The 17,718-nt window shown below is 34.7% G+C and overlaps 2 protein-coding genes and 1 pseudogene across 4 annotated transcripts in view; 2 read left to right on the top strand and 1 right to left on the bottom strand.

Moving 5' to 3' along the window:
- Positions 1-8,513, top strand: part of CHPT1 (choline phosphotransferase 1) — a 30,222-nt gene extending 21,709 nt beyond the window's left edge. The window contains exons 6-9 of one of the 2 annotated variants that reach the window (XR_008712901.1): positions 1,978-2,136; positions 2,822-2,947; positions 5,904-6,102; positions 8,345-8,513. Coding sequence is in view for 1 of the 2 variants with exons in the window: in XM_055575607.1 (XP_055431582.1) it covers positions 1,978-2,136; positions 2,822-2,947; positions 5,904-6,014; positions 8,345-8,389 (441 nt within the window). In the remaining variant the exon portion in view is untranslated. The remainder of the gene's footprint in view (positions 1-1,977; positions 2,137-2,821; positions 2,948-5,903; positions 6,103-8,344) is intronic. The other variant, XM_055575607.1, reaches the window with a different exon arrangement.
- On the top strand, positions 2,990-4,350 carry LOC129648887 (60S ribosomal protein L17-like; annotated as a pseudogene).
- On the bottom strand, positions 8,077-15,272 carry SYCP3 (synaptonemal complex protein 3). 2 transcript variants are annotated; one of them, XM_055575647.1, is made up of 9 exons: positions 15,135-15,272; positions 14,146-14,291; positions 13,281-13,344; positions 13,086-13,120; positions 11,244-11,361; positions 10,331-10,430; positions 9,602-9,700; positions 8,553-8,657; positions 8,077-8,424 (listed from the first exon to the last, which is right to left on the bottom strand). In XM_055575647.1, exons 2-9 carry the CDS (start codon positions 14,276-14,278, stop codon positions 8,371-8,373), a joined length of 708 nt encoding a protein of 235 aa, XP_055431622.1. In that variant the 5' UTR covers positions 14,279-14,291; positions 15,135-15,272; the 3' UTR covers positions 8,077-8,370. The 2 variants fall into 2 exon arrangements, with proteins under 2 accessions (XP_055431622.1, XP_055431614.1); XM_055575639.1 differs by lacking the exon at positions 15,135-15,272 and adding an exon at positions 14,990-15,129.
- Positions 15,273-17,718: the final 2,446 nt, after the last annotated feature.

Below are 17,718 nucleotides of genomic sequence, written 5' to 3'. Positions count from 1 at the left end.
TTGTGTTATTTACACTTTGCTCATCTATAATTCTTCTGTATTTATTCATATTTGTTTTAAAAAAAAACTCCTTCAGTACTTTTGCAGAGAAAAGAGGCAGAAAGAATTCTGCTCAGTTTTTAAACATATAGTATCTATTTTTTTTTAAAAAGTGTCATCTTCAAGGTAGTTGAACATTATGAACTTATTCCAGTGATACCATCTTCTATCAAAACATATTTGGAATGCCTTTAAGCTATAGTTCATTCTCTTTAATTTGCTGTAGTTCAGAATTTCTGTCCTGTAAGGATGGGTTTGATTTTGAGAAAAATCAAAGTCACTTGAAGGCAGACCTAATAAATAAGAGGAGTAAAAACCTGAAATATGGCATTTTTACTTAAAAAAAAAAACACCTCATTCTTTTAAATGACATATACTGGCTCTTAAAACAATTTGAAAGGAATCATAATTCATATATTATCGACCTTTATGAATATATTTTATATACATAAGTCAAAGGCAAAGTATAGAACTCAGATACATAAGTTCTGATATATTTGGAAAAATTAATTGGTTGTTTTTTGAGGTGTTTTGTCAGTTGACTTCAGAATTGTTTTAGAAATGTTAGAATACTCTGCATAAAGGGCTTAAGAGTACTTGTTGCTTGACCATGGATGATAAAATAGAGCACTAGCTGGAAAGTGAGTTCCACTAAAAATGATAAACTTAGCGAGGATCAGTGTCCATTTTAGAGAATATTTTACTAAGAAATAATTGATTAAATATTTGAAGGGAGACAAGAAATCAAACACTATTTCTAAGAAGTGGTTGATTTCAAATTCTTGAACCAGTGGTTTTTCAGTGTTTTTTTTAGCAGCAGATTTCCCTGAATAAAATTAACAGATAAAAGCACCATTTTAAGGGCTTCCCCTGGTGGCTCAGTGGTAAAGAATCTGCCTGCCAATGCAGGAGACACAGGTTCGATCCCTGGTCCAGGAAGATCCCATGTGCTGAAGTACAGCTAAGTCCGTGTGCCACAATTGACCCTGTGCTCTAGAGCATGGGAGCTACAACTACTGAAGCCCACACTCGAGAGCCCGTGCTCTGCAACAGGAGAAGCCACCACAATGAGAAGCCTGTACAGCACAGCTAGAGAGTAGCCCCCACGCCCCGCAACTAGAGAAAAGCCCACACAGCAACAAAGAACCCAGCACAGTCAAAATAAATTATTTTAAAGCAGCATTTTAATAGCATAAATATTTATAACATTACTATATAGTATTTTATTGACATGACTTTAAAATATTCATAATATTAGTGTAAGTTCTAACTTATTACATATAAACTTAATAAAGAATAAGGCAGTTTTAATAGATACATTTAAATTGATGGTTATGTATTTAGTAAGCCTTAATATCAAATTTATTACAGTATTTTGTTCAGAATAAGCAATCCTGAAAGAATCCCGATTCATATAGATAAAAATATAATGGGTTCAGTTGTACAATGCTACATAAGAGGGCACTTGTGGTCTAAATGTAAAAGGCAGGGCAAGGTGGGATGTTGGTATAGTGAGTGACTAAAGTCCTCCTAATCAATGATTAAGATATTGTATAAAAGTGGCAGGTTAAGCTTTATTTCAGTATCTCACAAAAATAGGTTAACTTGGCAACTGGCCTGTTGATGACCTTTAACATGGTAAAATTTAGTATAAGATAAATGATGTCATTTTTTTAGTGATTATTAGCTTAAAATGTATATTCATATAAAATTGGAATGAAACATCTGTAGCACTGTATTACCTCTTTGTAATCCTTGGTAGGGTTCTGTAGAAGTTTGAAAAGCACAGCTAAGGTCTATATACTCCTTTAGGCCATATACCATCATACTCTTCTCTAGGTCTTTAGTTCCTAACACAAAGTAGATGCTCAGAAAATATTTGCAGTGTAATAAATGCATTGTTAAAATGTGGTGCTGATTTTCTGCTTTATCCCTTAGGGTACCAGTGTCTTATCACCTGGACTCCACATAGGAATAATTATTATACTGGCAATAATGATTTATAAAAAGTCAGCAACTAATTTGTTTGAAAAGCATCCTTGTCTTTATACCCTAATGTTTGGATGTGTCTTTGCTAAAGTCTCACAGAAATTGGTGGTAAGAAATTCTTTTAATTTATGATTCATGGTATAAATAATGTATTTGTTCCTCAAACACAAAACTGGAAACTCTTTCATATAATGGGTAGGTTTTTTGTGGTGGTATCACAATAAATAGTTAGCTATTTGTGCTCCAAGTAATACTGTAAATGAATGTTTTATTCAGAGACAAGACTCCTTAGTGTAAGTTCTCTTAATTATTTGTTTTAACAATTATTATCAGTTATAACCTTCTGATATCAAGGAATTTAAATATTGGAAACTTTAACAAGCTACCTAGTCCTGAATTTGAGAGATTTTAGATTCAATATTCCCATATCAAATGTGAGATTAAATGGTCTCTTTGGTGGTGGTGGTGGTGATGGTTTAGTTACTAAGTTGTGTCCAACTCTTGTTGATACCATGGACTGTAGCCTGCCAGGCTCCCCTCTGTCCATGAAATTTCCCAGGGAAGAATACTGGAGTCTGTAGCCATTCCCTCTCCAGGGGATCTTTCAGACCCAGGAATCAAACCTAGGTCTCCTGCATTGCAGGCAGATTCTTTACTGACTGAGCTATGAGGGCAGCCCAAATGGCCTTTTTATCTTTATCTTAACAGTAAATTAAAGATTTAGTTATTTCTATCCTGAAAATAAAACATTTAAAATTTAATAGTGAAATTCTTTTTTTTACTTTTTTTATAGATAGCTCACATGACCAAAAGTGAACTGTATCTTCAAGACACTGTCTTTATTGGCCCAGGTCTTTTATTTTTAGACCAGTACTTTAATAATTTTGTAGACGAATATATTGTTCTATGGATAGCAATGGTAAGTACCTTTTTGCTAAGATTTTTTATTTATTTTCAACAAATGTCAGATAATACTATGCTTAAGAGTCATTTCAGTGAGGTATTAGGTAGCCCTAACTTTCTAATCTATTAAACATTTCTGAACATTTAAAATTATTTCTTTAAAGTTCCTTTTATATTGTGTTTGAATATGGCCCACATATACATAAAGATACAGTTCCAACAATGTAAATCCTTAAAAACAAAACTGTGTGCCTTAAAAAAAAATAGTACCAGAAAACAGTACAAGTGGCCTGAGGTGACCTCTAAAAATGGTACACTATTCATTCGACCCAGAAAACCCCACAAAATCATGCAGATCAAGAGGTTCAAATCTTCGTGTTCACTTTAAGAACACTCGTGAAACTGCCCAGGCCATAAAGGGTATGCATATCCGACAAGCCACCAAGTATCTGACAGATGTCACTTTAAAGAGGCAACGTGTGCCATTCCGTCGTTACAATGATGGAGTTGGTAGGTGTGTACAGGCCAAACAGTGGGGCTGGATGCAGGGTTGGTGGCCCAGAAAGAGTGGTGAATTTTTACTGCACATGCTTAAAAATGCAGAGAGTAATAATGCTGAACTTAAGGGTTTAGATGTAGATTCTCTGGTCATTAAGCACATCCAGGTGAACAAAGTCCCCAAGATGCAGCGCAGGACTTACAAGAGCTCACGATTGGATCAATCCCTACATGAGCTCTCCCTGCCACACTGAGATGATCCTTACTGAAAAAGAACAGATTGTTCCTAGACCAGAAGAGGAGGCTGCACAGGAGAAAAAGATATCCCAGAAGAAACTGAAGAAACAAAAACTTACGGCCTGGGAATAATTGCCGCAAAAAATAAATGCAAATAAAAGTAAAAAAAAAAGTACAAAATTGTCAAAAATCACTTCACTCTCTGGCAAAGCTTTACAAACATGAATTAGTGTCTTATTTAATCCAGGTTATTAGAATTACTCTGAACTTATAGCAGATAACAGGTAAATTAAATGGAATTTGGGTTAGCAGAGGGCACTACTTCATCAAGAAATGTAAGCTAATACTGAGGAAACAGAACAGACAGTACAACCAAGTACAGGATTCCAGGACCATTTGTGCTAGAAGTAAGCAACCATATATATGTGTATGGCCCTTGAGGATAGTGCAAAATTTATATTAATAATGATGATTCTTATCAAGCAAATTCAATTCTCATAGCTTGCATCCTGCTTAAAAAAGTGATATAGATAATACATAATTTCTATTTAAAAATTATAAAATATAGTATTATGGTGCATAAGAAAGCAGCTTTAGCCATCTAAGGAAAAGAAAATCATTGTTTCTAACATTATAATCACAAGTAAATAAAGGAGGCAATTTTAACATTTTAAAAAATTTTACTGAGACATTTATGGCTAGGCTTCAATTAGTGCTATTTCTGGACAATTTTGCCTCATTTTTCCCTACCTCCAGACCTCACTAGACTTCGTCAAATTGTTAGAGATATACAAAAATTAATATTAAAGTGAGCTAAAAGAAACATTGAACCTTTTGATAATTTGAATGATCTCACACTGTTTACTAGAGAGAGGTGTTTTTTAAAACCTATCTGTTCTGTGCATGGATCAATGGGGTACATGTGATCATCCTTTATTCTAGGTTTTATTGTATACTTTTTTGGAGTAAATTAATAATATCTGTTCAGAAGTCTTCCATTCTTCAAATGGTGGTGAGATACAAATCTTAATCCTTGAAAGGTTCTCAGGCAATATTCTAAAAAATGTTTGAAAGAATGATTTCTTTTAAATTACTATCCACTATAAATATTATTAGTGCTACAAAACAATCTAAATTTAAGAAATAGGGGGTGATTTTTCAAAGTATCTGAAAATTCAATGTAGGGTTCCTTTTGGTGAACTTAAATAAGTATTACCAAATAGAATGAGTGTAATTAAAATATCAGGTGTTAAAAATTTAAGCACCTAACTTGTAATGAGTGAGTTGGCCTGGTTTTACATCAGTGGTGGAGATTATGCTAAGGAAGTTAAATTCAATGTAGGGTTCCTTTTGGTGAACTTAAATAAGTATTACCAAATATAATGAGTATAATTAAAGTATCAGGTGGTAAAAATTCAAGCACCTAACTTGTAATGAGTGAGTTGGCCTAGTTTTACATCAGTGGTGGAGATTATGCTAAGGAAGTTTAATTCAGTTTAATTGTGGTTAACACTTTGTAAACCACAATTAAAAACAAGCAAACAAACAGCAGGTGGACCAAAACCAACATATTGTGCCCTTTGGCATCCTTAAGAGAAAAGGTTCTTGCTTCAGAAAGAGAAAAGTCAGATGGAGTTTTTCAAGTAAATAAGATTTTCCTCTTATCAGTGAGAATTTTCTACCAACAGAGCCATGAGGCTCCTTTCTATGAAAGGAAGCATTTGCCCCCAGTCTGGGAAAGTTCTTAAATGTGTGCCTTCCTCCTTAATTTTGTAAAGAACACAATTTTTGTATGCCTTCCCTCAACTATGGTGTCTTTTCCAGGCCTTTACTGTCTTACAACTACTTTCACAGGAATAAGGAATAAGAAAAGTATATGATGGAATGATTTCAATTCTAATGACTGACAGCCCCTTCTAGTAGAAAACTGGTGGCTTTGTTGCACAGCAGAAAACTGAAAGAATGTGGAGTCAGAAGACTTGAGTTCTGTTGTTTTTCAGCTTTTGTAATTTAGTCAAGACCTTTTATCACTCTGAGCTCAGTTTCTGAATCTGTGAAATACCCTGCATATTCCAGAGGACTACAGTGAGGGCCAAATACAAACTATAAAATGTAATATTTTTGATGAAGAATTTTTGGCTAAGGTTTGAGATTAGGGGGTGGAGGACAGAAAAAAATAGCTACTTCAGAAAAGATAGACCATAATCCATTTTATATTTTCTTTTTTGTTTCTAAAGGTCATTTCTTCACTTGATATGATGAGGTACTTTAGTGCTTTGTGCCTGCAAATTTCAAGACACCTTCATCTAAGTATCTTCAAGACTTCATGTCATCAAGCACCTGAACAGGTTCACAAGCATATTGACTAATATCCCAAGGAAAAGAGGAGAAGCAGTTAGGGGAACCTATGAGTGAAGGAATCCCTCTTTGCAGGAGGCTAGTATATTATCAAATAAGGTTATATTTTAATATAAAAATTAAGTCCTGTAGATCCATTGTATCTTAGTTGCAAAGCCCTCATTATCAACATTTCTTATCAAGGTATTATCAGAGTAATACAACCTATAAATTAATTCTAAACAAAACCAAAGAAGGAAATTTCAATTTTCTAAGTATAAGAAAGTGAACCACTACAGTTCTAAAGAGCAATCTGTTTGTCTCAGAAATCCTTATCAGACAGTTGGGGTTTTCTCTGCCAAAGGATTACATAAAAATTCAGGAAAGAGGATTTTAGCCATCTTGAGGGAGATGGTTACTTTGATTGCTAAGAATTGATAAATGAGTTCATAATATTGCGTAAGTGCATAGACTTGTAATTGAGTCAAATGTAAGCATCTTTACAGTGAGAGCCAATTATTCCTTGATATTCTAAGTTTCATTGTCACAAAAAAGTGGATATTAAACATGTCCATTTGTGAAAAATAAAAACAGTAGCCTAAGCACAATTGACATATAAGAAAATCAGTAATTTATGAAACCATGACAAAAGTATCTTTCCTTTAGAATATCAGCTAAAGCTACTTCAAGTACACTTTCACTCAAGATAAAATGGGGATAAAATAAGTATCTTTTATTCAGTCACTAAGTACATTAAATATTGATTCTTATCTTTCCACTCTCAAAATGTTTCTATTGCTCATTATGAATAATAGAACTGTCATATGGTTCTTTGGTAACCCAGATCCTCAATTCTCATCTTACCTGTTTGTAATTTTTATCTAACAGTTCTGTAGACCATAAGCCATATGTTGAAAACATTTCTTTAAAAAAGAAATAATGAACATGTACTGTATCTTAAGCAATAAAAAGGCATGTTGTAAAAAGAGCAAAAGTTGATATTCCTTAAAAGGAAATATGTTAAGTACAATGAATATACTCTGGAGTACTTATTTTGCTTCTAAAACAATTGGTAAATTCAGTATGAACAGCTTAATTTGAATAGTACTTAAAATTTATATTCCAACATGTACTTTGGCTTAAAAGGGAAATCCTTTACAAAATGCAAAAATTTAGGAAGTAAACTGTCCCTAATGTCAGATATTTGTTAATGATGGAGGACTAATTTCTTCCAATATAACTGATCACAGAAGAAGAGAATCAGTATGTATTTGTGTTTTAAAATTTGGAAAACCTAAAATAAAGGTGGATTATGAGACAAAAATTAGAATTTTAAATATGGAGAAACAAGACAAAGTCACTCTTCTCTCCTTCTATTGGGCATATTGTTTTGAATAACTCAGGGAAAGTATTTTCAGCAAAAAATAGTAAGTTTAACCCAAATATTTAAAATTTATTTTGCTGAAACAATATTTATTAAGTGTTCAATATGTTTTTCTCTGTTTAAAAAGTGTACATTTTAAAATACCAGGTATAAGAATTAACTGTTAGTTTGGAAATGAATGTAAAAACTTCCATATATTTACTGAATATTGAAACTGGAAAACAAAACATTCTATGTAATTTATAGTTAAAGACCGATGTGAAGTACTTAAACCATAAGTAATTAGGTATGTTAATGAAATGCTGTTAATCCTTACTAAGGGCATATGTCATTTAATTATGGACTGAGCCCAGTTAAATGGCATTTTGATGTCATTGTAGAAGTGACATTCAAAAATCCATGCCTTAAAACAGTATTTATATATCCTGTTTGGTTTTTTAAAATGGATTTTAGCAGTTTAATTTATTCCAGAAGGGAAACTTAAGTTGCTTTTAATAAGTTTTATAAGTCAATAGAATGTATTTTTTGAAATCTTATTTTATTAGAATTGGCAGTGTAACTTCATGAATATGCACAAAAGGATGTACATATAATAGATTTTGTGTTTTTTTCCCTTAAATAAGAACATTAACCATCTATACTTGTGTTTTCTACCTTTTGGAAGTGATACAAATACACGAAGCCAAAACTTGCAATTAAATCATTTTTATTGCTAAAAGTTAAATGACAAATGTTAGAAAAATTCACTATTGCTATATTATCACTAGCACTATTAAAGAGCTGAAGCAAAGTGGTACATATAATTTAGGGATTGCTGCTCCTCACAAAAGTTCATATTTGGAGGTAAACAAAAAGAATGGTCTTGCAATGATTAATACTATATAATATTTTAAACCAGAATCTTAAATCACTCTCACAACTTATTAGCTAATGTTATAATTGTATCATGTTACTTAGGTTCAAGTTCTTCCTTCAAAGAGTCATCAGAATAACATGGATTGAAGAGACTTTCGGACACTTGCCATCTCTTGCTGCTGCTGTTACATGAGAGAAGATATTAAACACTGGTTTAATTTTTAGATAAGTGTTAATACATATTTCAGCAAATAAAATATTTCAATGCTTACATTAATACTTTCTTTTACAGTTCTGAATAACAACTTACAGTTTCCATCATAATTTTTTTTTGCAACAAAGCCATTTCTTTTTTAAGTTCATTTTGTGCACCAGTAAGTAGATTTTCATGATTCTTCTCCAAGTCCTCCATACTCTAAAACACAAAAAGCTAGGTCAGTTACAAACCACCACTTTTCATCTCAGTTTCAAAACTTATGCAGTTAATTTTCAAAAGTAGGAACTTTTTAATATTCAACAACGCACATTATTTATCTCAAATAAAAATATTCTAATACATGAAAACCAAAATATCCACTAAAGGAATAGAAAATATCATCATAAATCAAATATTATTAAAGGAGTTACAACAGTGGTGTACCTTCTCACTGGAAGAAATAAACAAAAAATAACAAAATTTTATAAAAGGAATAGAAGCACAACTTGCTGTAGCTATGTAGTAGAAAATGGGGATTAATTCCAATTTAGTTGCCAAAAGAATAAGATTGAAAAGGTAAGGGAAAAGAAGTTAAAAGTATTCTAGGGCAAGAGCATCAACAACAGCACCAAAGTGCAGAGTTCAGAGAAAGCAATTATGTGAAAGGGTGGAAGTAAAGGATGAATGTAGTAACTGAAGCATAAAAAAAGGATCATATTATTGGGGGGTAGGAGTAAATCTTGAATACTTAAGAATTCAGTATGAGAATCTACTGACAGTTTTTCAGGAGGGAAAAGATAATGTTTTCAGAAGACAGTATGGCAGACCCATGAAGGATGGGTTGGTAAACAGAAAAATCAGTTAAGGGTTTTTATAGTATAAGCAAAGAATAACAAGGTTCTGAACTAGGGCAGTAGCAGTGGTGAAGAATAAGGGAAATGGAGGTGTCAAATATAGTACTAAAGTTTCTACACCAAGTGATAATGTCCAGTGATAGCATTTAGCACTTAAATAAAATATAATGAATTCAGAATGGAAAATAGTTAAGAATTTAAAATGTGTAAGCAAAATGTTTTCCCCTTAAACTGAGAAAAAATTATATTCTACTTCCACATATAAACTATATTTTATAAGAATGTATTATGTTAACAAATACAACAAACCTTTATGAACTGCTCATATAATTGTCTAATTGTTTTCAGTCTTTGGCTCTGAACAATTCTAGATTGTTGAAAAACCTTTTGTTGCTGTCGAAACAGATTCTGCAAATGTAAAAGAAAAAATTATGTAATAACTATTTGGGTAAAATTTAGGAAAAAATAATTCTATGTTAAAAGGAACAGTTTTTAAATCAGTATTTTTCAGATTTTATCTTAACATTTACTGTGAGTTTAGATAATGTGTTTACCACTTACATACAATAATAATCCAGCTAGTCACTGAATAGGAAATCTCAACAGTGCTCAAAACATGTCTTAATTCTTCTTGAGTTCTATGTAAACACAGATGATCCTTCCAATTTTGCTGATCTTTCAATTTCTTGGCCTGTTTTCAACCAATGGTTTTTGCCCTTCACCCTACTTTATCTATTACTTACAGACTCATAACCTAGATTTTGTCATTACCAATAACTATAACCTCTACATAGTATTAATAGCAAACTTCATATTAACAAAGTGTTAGGTAGGAAGCAAACACCAACAGCTTTTATATATGGTATGTGCCTGTACTTATGGTTTACCATTCAGCAGAACCAAGCTCACAGCCAGCAACAGGTAATGGAACCTGACTGAGTTCCATGAGTGTACTACAAGGCCAGGCTCTCCACTTCTACTTGAAACTTGGTTATAATAGATTAATTATAAAGCTACAAAGCTAAGCATAATACTAACAGCAAGTTTTTCTTCTTGTTCCTCAGCTTTCTGCATATCCATATCCCACTGCTGGAACAAAGTCAGAAACTGCTGAGAATATTCTTGGTTAAGCTTCTGCCTGTAAAACATAATATTATTATATTTCATATCAATGTGGAGCAACTATCAAAACAAAATTGATTTGATGTAATTATTCTATAATAAAAGAGAAAGTATCAAATTTCCAGATGTGAAATCAAGAAGTATGACTTATGCTGATTCCAGAAATATATATTTTCCTAACCAACTAACAGAAAAACCCTCAAAATCCTCTCATGCACTTTAGCTCTTGAAAACTAGTGGAGTTTTATTATATATATACATTTTCCCAGAAAAGTCCATTTTATCTCCAAGCAATTTACTTTTCATTTTCTCCTACTGAATACAGGTTATGATATGATAGATTCACTGAAGTTACTATAGAAGATTTTCAAATAGAAATATTTCACTTAATTTTCCCCCATTTTGGTACAATGATTTTGTACAAAAGAATAGTTAATTCAGCTAAAATATACAAATTGTTTATAATATATAAGGTGATCATTTTATATATTGTTAAATAGTTAACTGTTATAAGACCAATGGTTTACATGACACTTTTTATTCAGCTAGCGTATTTTTAAAATGAAAATAAATTACTTTTATTGTTTAAAAAAAGTCTCAATCATTATTTAAAAGGGGAAAGAGGTCACCTTTATTGATTTCTAGGAAATGTATTTCAAGTCTGTGAAGAAATAAAGTTATAGGACTAAAAGACTTAGAGGAAAATCAAATATAATTTTTACTAGAAATCCCAATAAATTGAAGATGATAATACTTCTGATAATTTGTACCCATGAGTAGTAAGGAATGATACAAATGTTGTGGCAGTGAAAAAAACCAACAACTTTACCTTTGCTGTTGTTGGATTTTCCAAACATTTTCAAGTTTCTGGTTACTGGTTTTGAGAGAAGCCTTGGTATACATTTCTAGTCTCTTTCTCTTGGCAAGAAGAGACTTGTTAATATCAGCTATAATGAAAATAGATATTCATTAAATTTAATGTGAAAGTATGTTATTTATTCCCACATATTCAAATAAATATGGATAAAGCTGGTTCAAGAATTTTGAAGATATTTAAAAAAAATACACATACTATCAAAAAGCATGATTAGTTGCTTGCTTTTTTTCCTGAGAAAAATTTTAGTTATTGGTATCTCAATTCTTATTTTCTTAACTAGAGATAATTATAATTTAGAGATGATTAAAATGAGCTAATAACTGAAAAAAAAGGTCTCAAGGACAGACTTTAATTTTTTCATAAGAAGACACTAATAAAGACTAAATTTAGAACTCATTATATAAAACACAAAACTTTTTTAAAAGCCTAAAAAGAATAAAAACAGTTAAAATGTTTTTAAAAACATAGTGATACTATTAAATATATTTTTTACTAAGAGAGACAAAGCATAGGAAAATCTTAATTTAAGTAGGTATCTAAATAAATTCATTCAGGAACTCTTAAATATGTCCATGGAGCTTTTTACAGGCCATTTTTTGCCAATAAGTACTGCATTTCATAAAAATTTTAATACTTCTAATAATTCTTTGCTAAACACATGCATATGGATCTACTGTCAATAGTCATTTTCAGCAACCATGATGAGGTTACCTATACTATCCGATATTTGGTATTTCCAAGTGAAAGTGAAAGTCAGTCAGTCGTGTTCAACTCTTTGCGGCCCTGTGGACTATACAGTCCATGGAATCATGGAATTCTCTAGGCCAGAATGCTGGAGTGGGTAGCCTTTCCCTTCTTCAGGGGATCTTCCCAACCCAAGGATCGAACCCAGGTCTCCTGCATGACAGGTGAATTCTTTACTAGCTGAGCCAGAAGGGATTTCCAATATCCATCTCCAATAATACATTTATAAGGTCAAGTATTTTGCTACTACCAAATAAGGCAAAGCTTTAAAAAAATATTTGATTGTATGAATGATCTATAGAGAAGAGCCAAATATTTACTCTTTTTTCAGAATACTATCCCCAATATAGTTAATGTAACTAATATTTGACATACAATTTAATGATTTTTTTATCTGATTATACATCTCTTTGGAGAAGGAAATGGCAAACCACTCCAGTATCCTTGTCTAGAAAACCCCATGGACAGAGGAGCCTGGCAGGCTGCATGCAGTCCATGGGGTCACAAAGAGTTGGGCGTGACTGAGCGACTAACACTTTCACATTTTCATACATCTCTTACTAGCAACACTGTCTTTAATTCTCAATTACATAGTTTGATAATGTAAAAATAACAATAAAGTTATTTTAAAGGTTTCAGTTTACATTGCATTTAGTAAAGAACACAAGAATGTCATAGAAAATAACAGAGAAAATGAAAAACTGACACAGATATGCGTGTGTTTGCATCACTTAGTCAATGAAAGTCATACAAAGAGGGATATTTTTCCCATCCATTTTTGTTCTAAAATTCCATAATCTATTAAACCTACACATGTATAAAGTAACAAGATCATTCCTAACCCATTGTTAGTACCATTCTCTTTTCACATCAACAAATGGAAAAGGTTAATAAGGAAATCTATGAAGCTGAATCACATATATCTGTGCAAAATCTTACATATAAGAACAAAGCATTAAAAAAGTCTTACAGTCCACTGATTATTATTTACTATTATACAAGTTATATGGTTTAAAACAATGTTGAACACATATATCTCCTAAAACATACCTCCAAATCTTTCCAGCATATTCTGTACTTCACCCCTATGAAAAAATTACATCAGAAAAGTTTTAAGGATCCATAAAATATTTATTGTTTTGGAAGGAATATCACATACCCAGTATTTTACATGCAATACTCATGGGACAACCAAATAGATGGTTCTTAAAGTCTAACAGGTGAAAATTGTTTTGACCATATTACCCCATATCTTCAACTGCTGCAGAAGTCCTTTTCTTCCCTTGTTTCTCAAGTGTTGGGGTCTTCTCTGCATGACAATAAAAAAAAATTTGAAATTAAGTGTGTTATTTTGGTAATTTTTTAATGGTATCATATCTTAATTTTGAGGGTTTGTGCTTTTTTTAAGCTTTCTGCCAAGACAAGTTTTTAAAGCAGATTTATAAACGCAATACTTTCTCTGCAGGTTTGTTGTATTGTTGTTTAGTTGCTAAGTCATGTCCAACTCTTGTGATCCCATGGACTGCAGCCTACCAGGCTCCTCTGCTCATGGTATTTTCCAGGCAAGAATTATGGAGTGGGTTGCCATTTCTTTCTCCAGGGGATCTTCTCCTGACCCAGAGATCAAGCCCTCCTACATTGGCAGGCAGATTCTTTACCACTGAGCCACCGGGGGAAGCTGCCTCTATGTAGGTTGCTGCTGCTGCTGCTAAGTTGCTTCAGTCATGTCCGACTCTGTGCGACCCCAGAGATGGCAGCCCACTAGGCTGTTCTGTCCCTGGGATTCTCCAGGCAAGAACACTGGAGTGGGTTGCCATTTCCTTCTCCAATGGATGAAAGTGAAAAGTGAAAGTGAAGTCGCTCAGTCGCGCTGGACTCTTAGCGACCCCATGGACTGCAGCCTACCAGGTTAGATGGAATTAAATCAGGATCCAAGACCATTTTATACAAACAATTTTGCAAGTCTTCCTGTGTTAATGTCATAATAATCTCTGTACTATTTATCAGACATCAGGTGAAAGATGCTATAGAAGCTTCACTAGCCCCCAAGCAGAAACATGAAATACATGAAAATGCAGGACGTGGTCAGTAAACGTTAGGTTTACTGTACCTTCAATGGCATCCTCCTCTGAACCACTCAGATCTTTTTTGTCTTCTTGCTCAAATTCATAGGTTCTTATAGCCTGATCCCCCACGGATGGTTTTGCAGACTTCCCGGAATGTTTTCTTCCAGAGGGCACCATTTTTCAATGCTTTCTGATTTAAAAAACAAACAAAAAAAAACACGAAAAAAACCCTTCTGAATCCAAAGACACTATTTAAACAGACTGGCAAATTTCAAAATGAGAGACATCAAATAAAGATAATTGAATTCCACTTTAGGATTCTCTTCATTTACTTTGTTGGAGCAAAAGTTAACAAGATAATGACAACACTGCCCCTGACTCCTGGGGTGCCTTAATGGAGAGTTCTCCTCTGAGGATGGGGAGGGCGGCAGAATTCTAGATCCGCTTTTGCCAGCTTCTGGCTAAATAAATTGAGGCCCATCTAGATTTTGCATTTCAGTCACAGAGTGAAATCATCGACTGACAGAATCAACCACGACCCCACCCCAAACTGCCAGCAACAGAAATACAAAATAAAATCCGCAGAAAAACACATCCAGTAAGAATTCCACGACCCAGGCCTCGAGGACCAGTGAAGGGGAGCCCTGAGTTAATCTAAATGGTTTCTGTGGATTAGCGGCGGGGGCAGGGGGGAGACGCGTGTGCACGGAGACTAAAGCCCACCCTCTTCGCCTGCGGTCAACCTGTCCACCCGCCACGTTCAACCCAAGTTGCCCAACCTGGGCCTTCCCGCCCGCTCCCCGCCATTGACAGCTCTGCCCACTAAGAGCTTTAAGGCCTTCAAATTCCTGTCAGAGGCTACCGGGAGAGCCAGCAGGAAAATTTTACCTCGTCAAGAGTAGCCCCTGGCTCAGACTCCCACGCAGGACAAACGCTTCCCTCCTCACGCCCGAAAAACACCACAATGGCCGAGGACCGCAGTTAATGTCTCTGGACAGGCGTACCCTCCACTCCCGCTGCCCAAGTACCTTACCTGAAGTGTACACTTCGCAGCCGCGACACTCCTCTGAGGAAACTCCGAATTCCGGCGGGAGAAAAGCCAGCCTCGCCTCCCAGGAGCGTCGCTGATTGGCTGGCTGGAAGGCGCATGTTTACAGTGGCCCCGGGGCTCCGCCCCCTGAGATGACGAACTCTGTGAGGCTGCTGACCCTGAGTGCGTTCTGAGCGGCAATTTGTGGCTAGTAAAAATGAGGCGTGGCGCTTTCCAGTAGCTTTTTGTAATTTAAGTTAAAAATTTTCAGAATATTTTAATAAAATGGCGAAAGAACAAGTAAATTATGAAATGTGAAGAACATAGTCTTAATTTGCAAAGTAGAATTTTACCAGAACCCATTGAATCGTCTCAGGAAGTCCTTTCCATCCCACTCACACCCTCATTTTCTACTCAGAGGTTTTTTAAAAACTTACCTTAAATTCTGTGTGAATCATTGGACCCTCCCATTTTCTAAGTTTTCTTACCACATATATGTGCCCATAAACAACCCTTCTAGGTTTTGTTCGTGTTGCTGCTGCTGCTGCTAAGTCGCTTCAGTCGTGTCCGACTCTGTGCAACCCCAGAGATGGCGGCCCACCAGGCTCCCCCGTCCCTGGGATTCTCCAGGCAAGAACACTGGAGTGGCTTGCCATTTCCTTCTCCAGTGCATGAAAGTGAAAAGTGAAAGTAAAGTCGCTCAGTCGTGTCCAGACTCTTAGCGACCCCATGGACTGCAGCCTACCAGGCTCCTCCGTCCATGGGATTTTCCAGGCAAGAGTACTGGAGTGGGGTGCCATTGCCTTCTCCTTGTTCGTGTTGGCATAGTACAAAAATTGTACCATATTCTATAGTTTTCAGTCACTCGCTTTTTTACTTAACATTGTCACTAAGAGAATCTAGATGATTATACCTAACCAAAGTTCTTTCATTTTCACTGCTGCGTAATACCCCATTGTGCCTCTATTCCACAATTTATTAGTTTATTTTCTTGTCCGTGGACTTGTGGGTTGTTTTCAGACTACAGCCTATATAAACAACGCTACTATGAATATTCTAATCTGTGTATATGCTAAAGTTTTTACAGAGGATCTGGGTGTGAAGTTGTTTGGTAATAGGCTAGATGAAATAAGGCCAAATTGGTTTCCAATTTATACTCCCACCAACAGAATGAGTTTCCATTGTTCAATGTACTCATCATCAGTTGGTATAGTCAGATTTCTTAATTTTGCCATTCTCAGAGGTGTAAAATGATATTTCTTTAGGCTCTTCTTTTGTATTTCTCCAATCACTCATAAGATTAAGCTCTTGTTATGCTTATTGGCCATTTGCATTTCCTTTATCCTAAAATATCTATTTGAGTTTCCTGCTCATTTTTCAATTGGGTTATGTGTTTCCTATTGATTCGTAACTTTTTATATATTGGGTGAGTGTTAATAAACATTTGTAACTGCTTTCTGTATCTTTTATCCTGAAGCCATAAAAAAACAAAAGTTTGAAGGCCTTATTTTTCATTTTTAAGCCTTTATTCATACGGAATTTTTGTGCCTGACTGGTAGGATCCAATTACTTTGCCTCACTCCTCACTGTGGAAACCAATTTACTGAATAGTGCATCCTTTCCCTCTAACAGCTACATCATCTGTCAAGTTTCCATACGTCCTTGAGTCCGCTTCTCTAGCCAGTTCCACTGGATCAGTTTGCCTATCTCTGTGCCATCATTCTAGCTTTATTAAAGGTTTGGCATCTAACAGGGCAAGTCACACCTAATTTTTTTCTTCAGGAGAATCCTGTGTATTCTTGAACTTTGCTTTTCAAGCAAGTTTTATAATCAGTTTTCCAAGTTCCAGGAAAAAACAAAACCAAACAACTTATTGGATTTTAATTGGAATGGGAATAAATCTGTAGATCAATTTAGAGAGAACTGAATCTTTCTATTCTTTTTTTTTTTTTTAATTTTATTTTATTTTTAAACTTTACATAACTGTATTAGTTTTGCCAAATATCAAAATGAATCCGCCACAGGTATACATGTGTTCCCCATCCTGAACCCTCCTCCCTCCTCCCTCCCCATTCCATCCCTCTGGGTCGTCCCAGTGCACCAGCCCCAAGCATCCAGTATCGTGCATCGAACCTGGACTGGCAACTCGTTTCATACATGATATTTTACATGTTTCAATGCCATTCTCCCAAATCTTCCCACCCTCTCCCTCTCTCACAGAGTCCATAAGACTGTTCTATATATCAGTGTCTCTTTTGCTGTCTCGTACACAGGGTTATTGTTACCATCTTTCTAAATTCCATATATATGCGTTAGTGTACTGTATTGGTGTTTTTCTTTCTGGCTTACTTCACTCTGTATAATAGGCTCCAGTTTCATCCACCTCATTAGAACTGATTCAAATGTATTCTTTTTAATGGCTGAATAATACTCCATTGTGTATATGTACCACAGCTTTCTTATCCATTCATCTGCTGATGGACATCTAGGTTGCTTCCATGTCCTGGCTATTATAAACAGTGCTGCGATGAACATTGGGGTACACGTGTCTCTTTCCCTTCTGGTTTCCTCAGTGTGTATGCCCAGC

Source organism: Bubalus kerabau, chromosome 1 (genome assembly GCF_029407905.1).
Source record: "Bubalus kerabau isolate K-KA32 ecotype Philippines breed swamp buffalo chromosome 1, PCC_UOA_SB_1v2, whole genome shotgun sequence".
Classification (NCBI taxonomy): Eukaryota; Metazoa; Chordata; class Mammalia; order Artiodactyla; family Bovidae; genus Bubalus; species Bubalus kerabau.
Note: the sequence above shows the minus strand (reverse complement) of the source record. Positions and strands in the feature narration are given on the sequence as shown.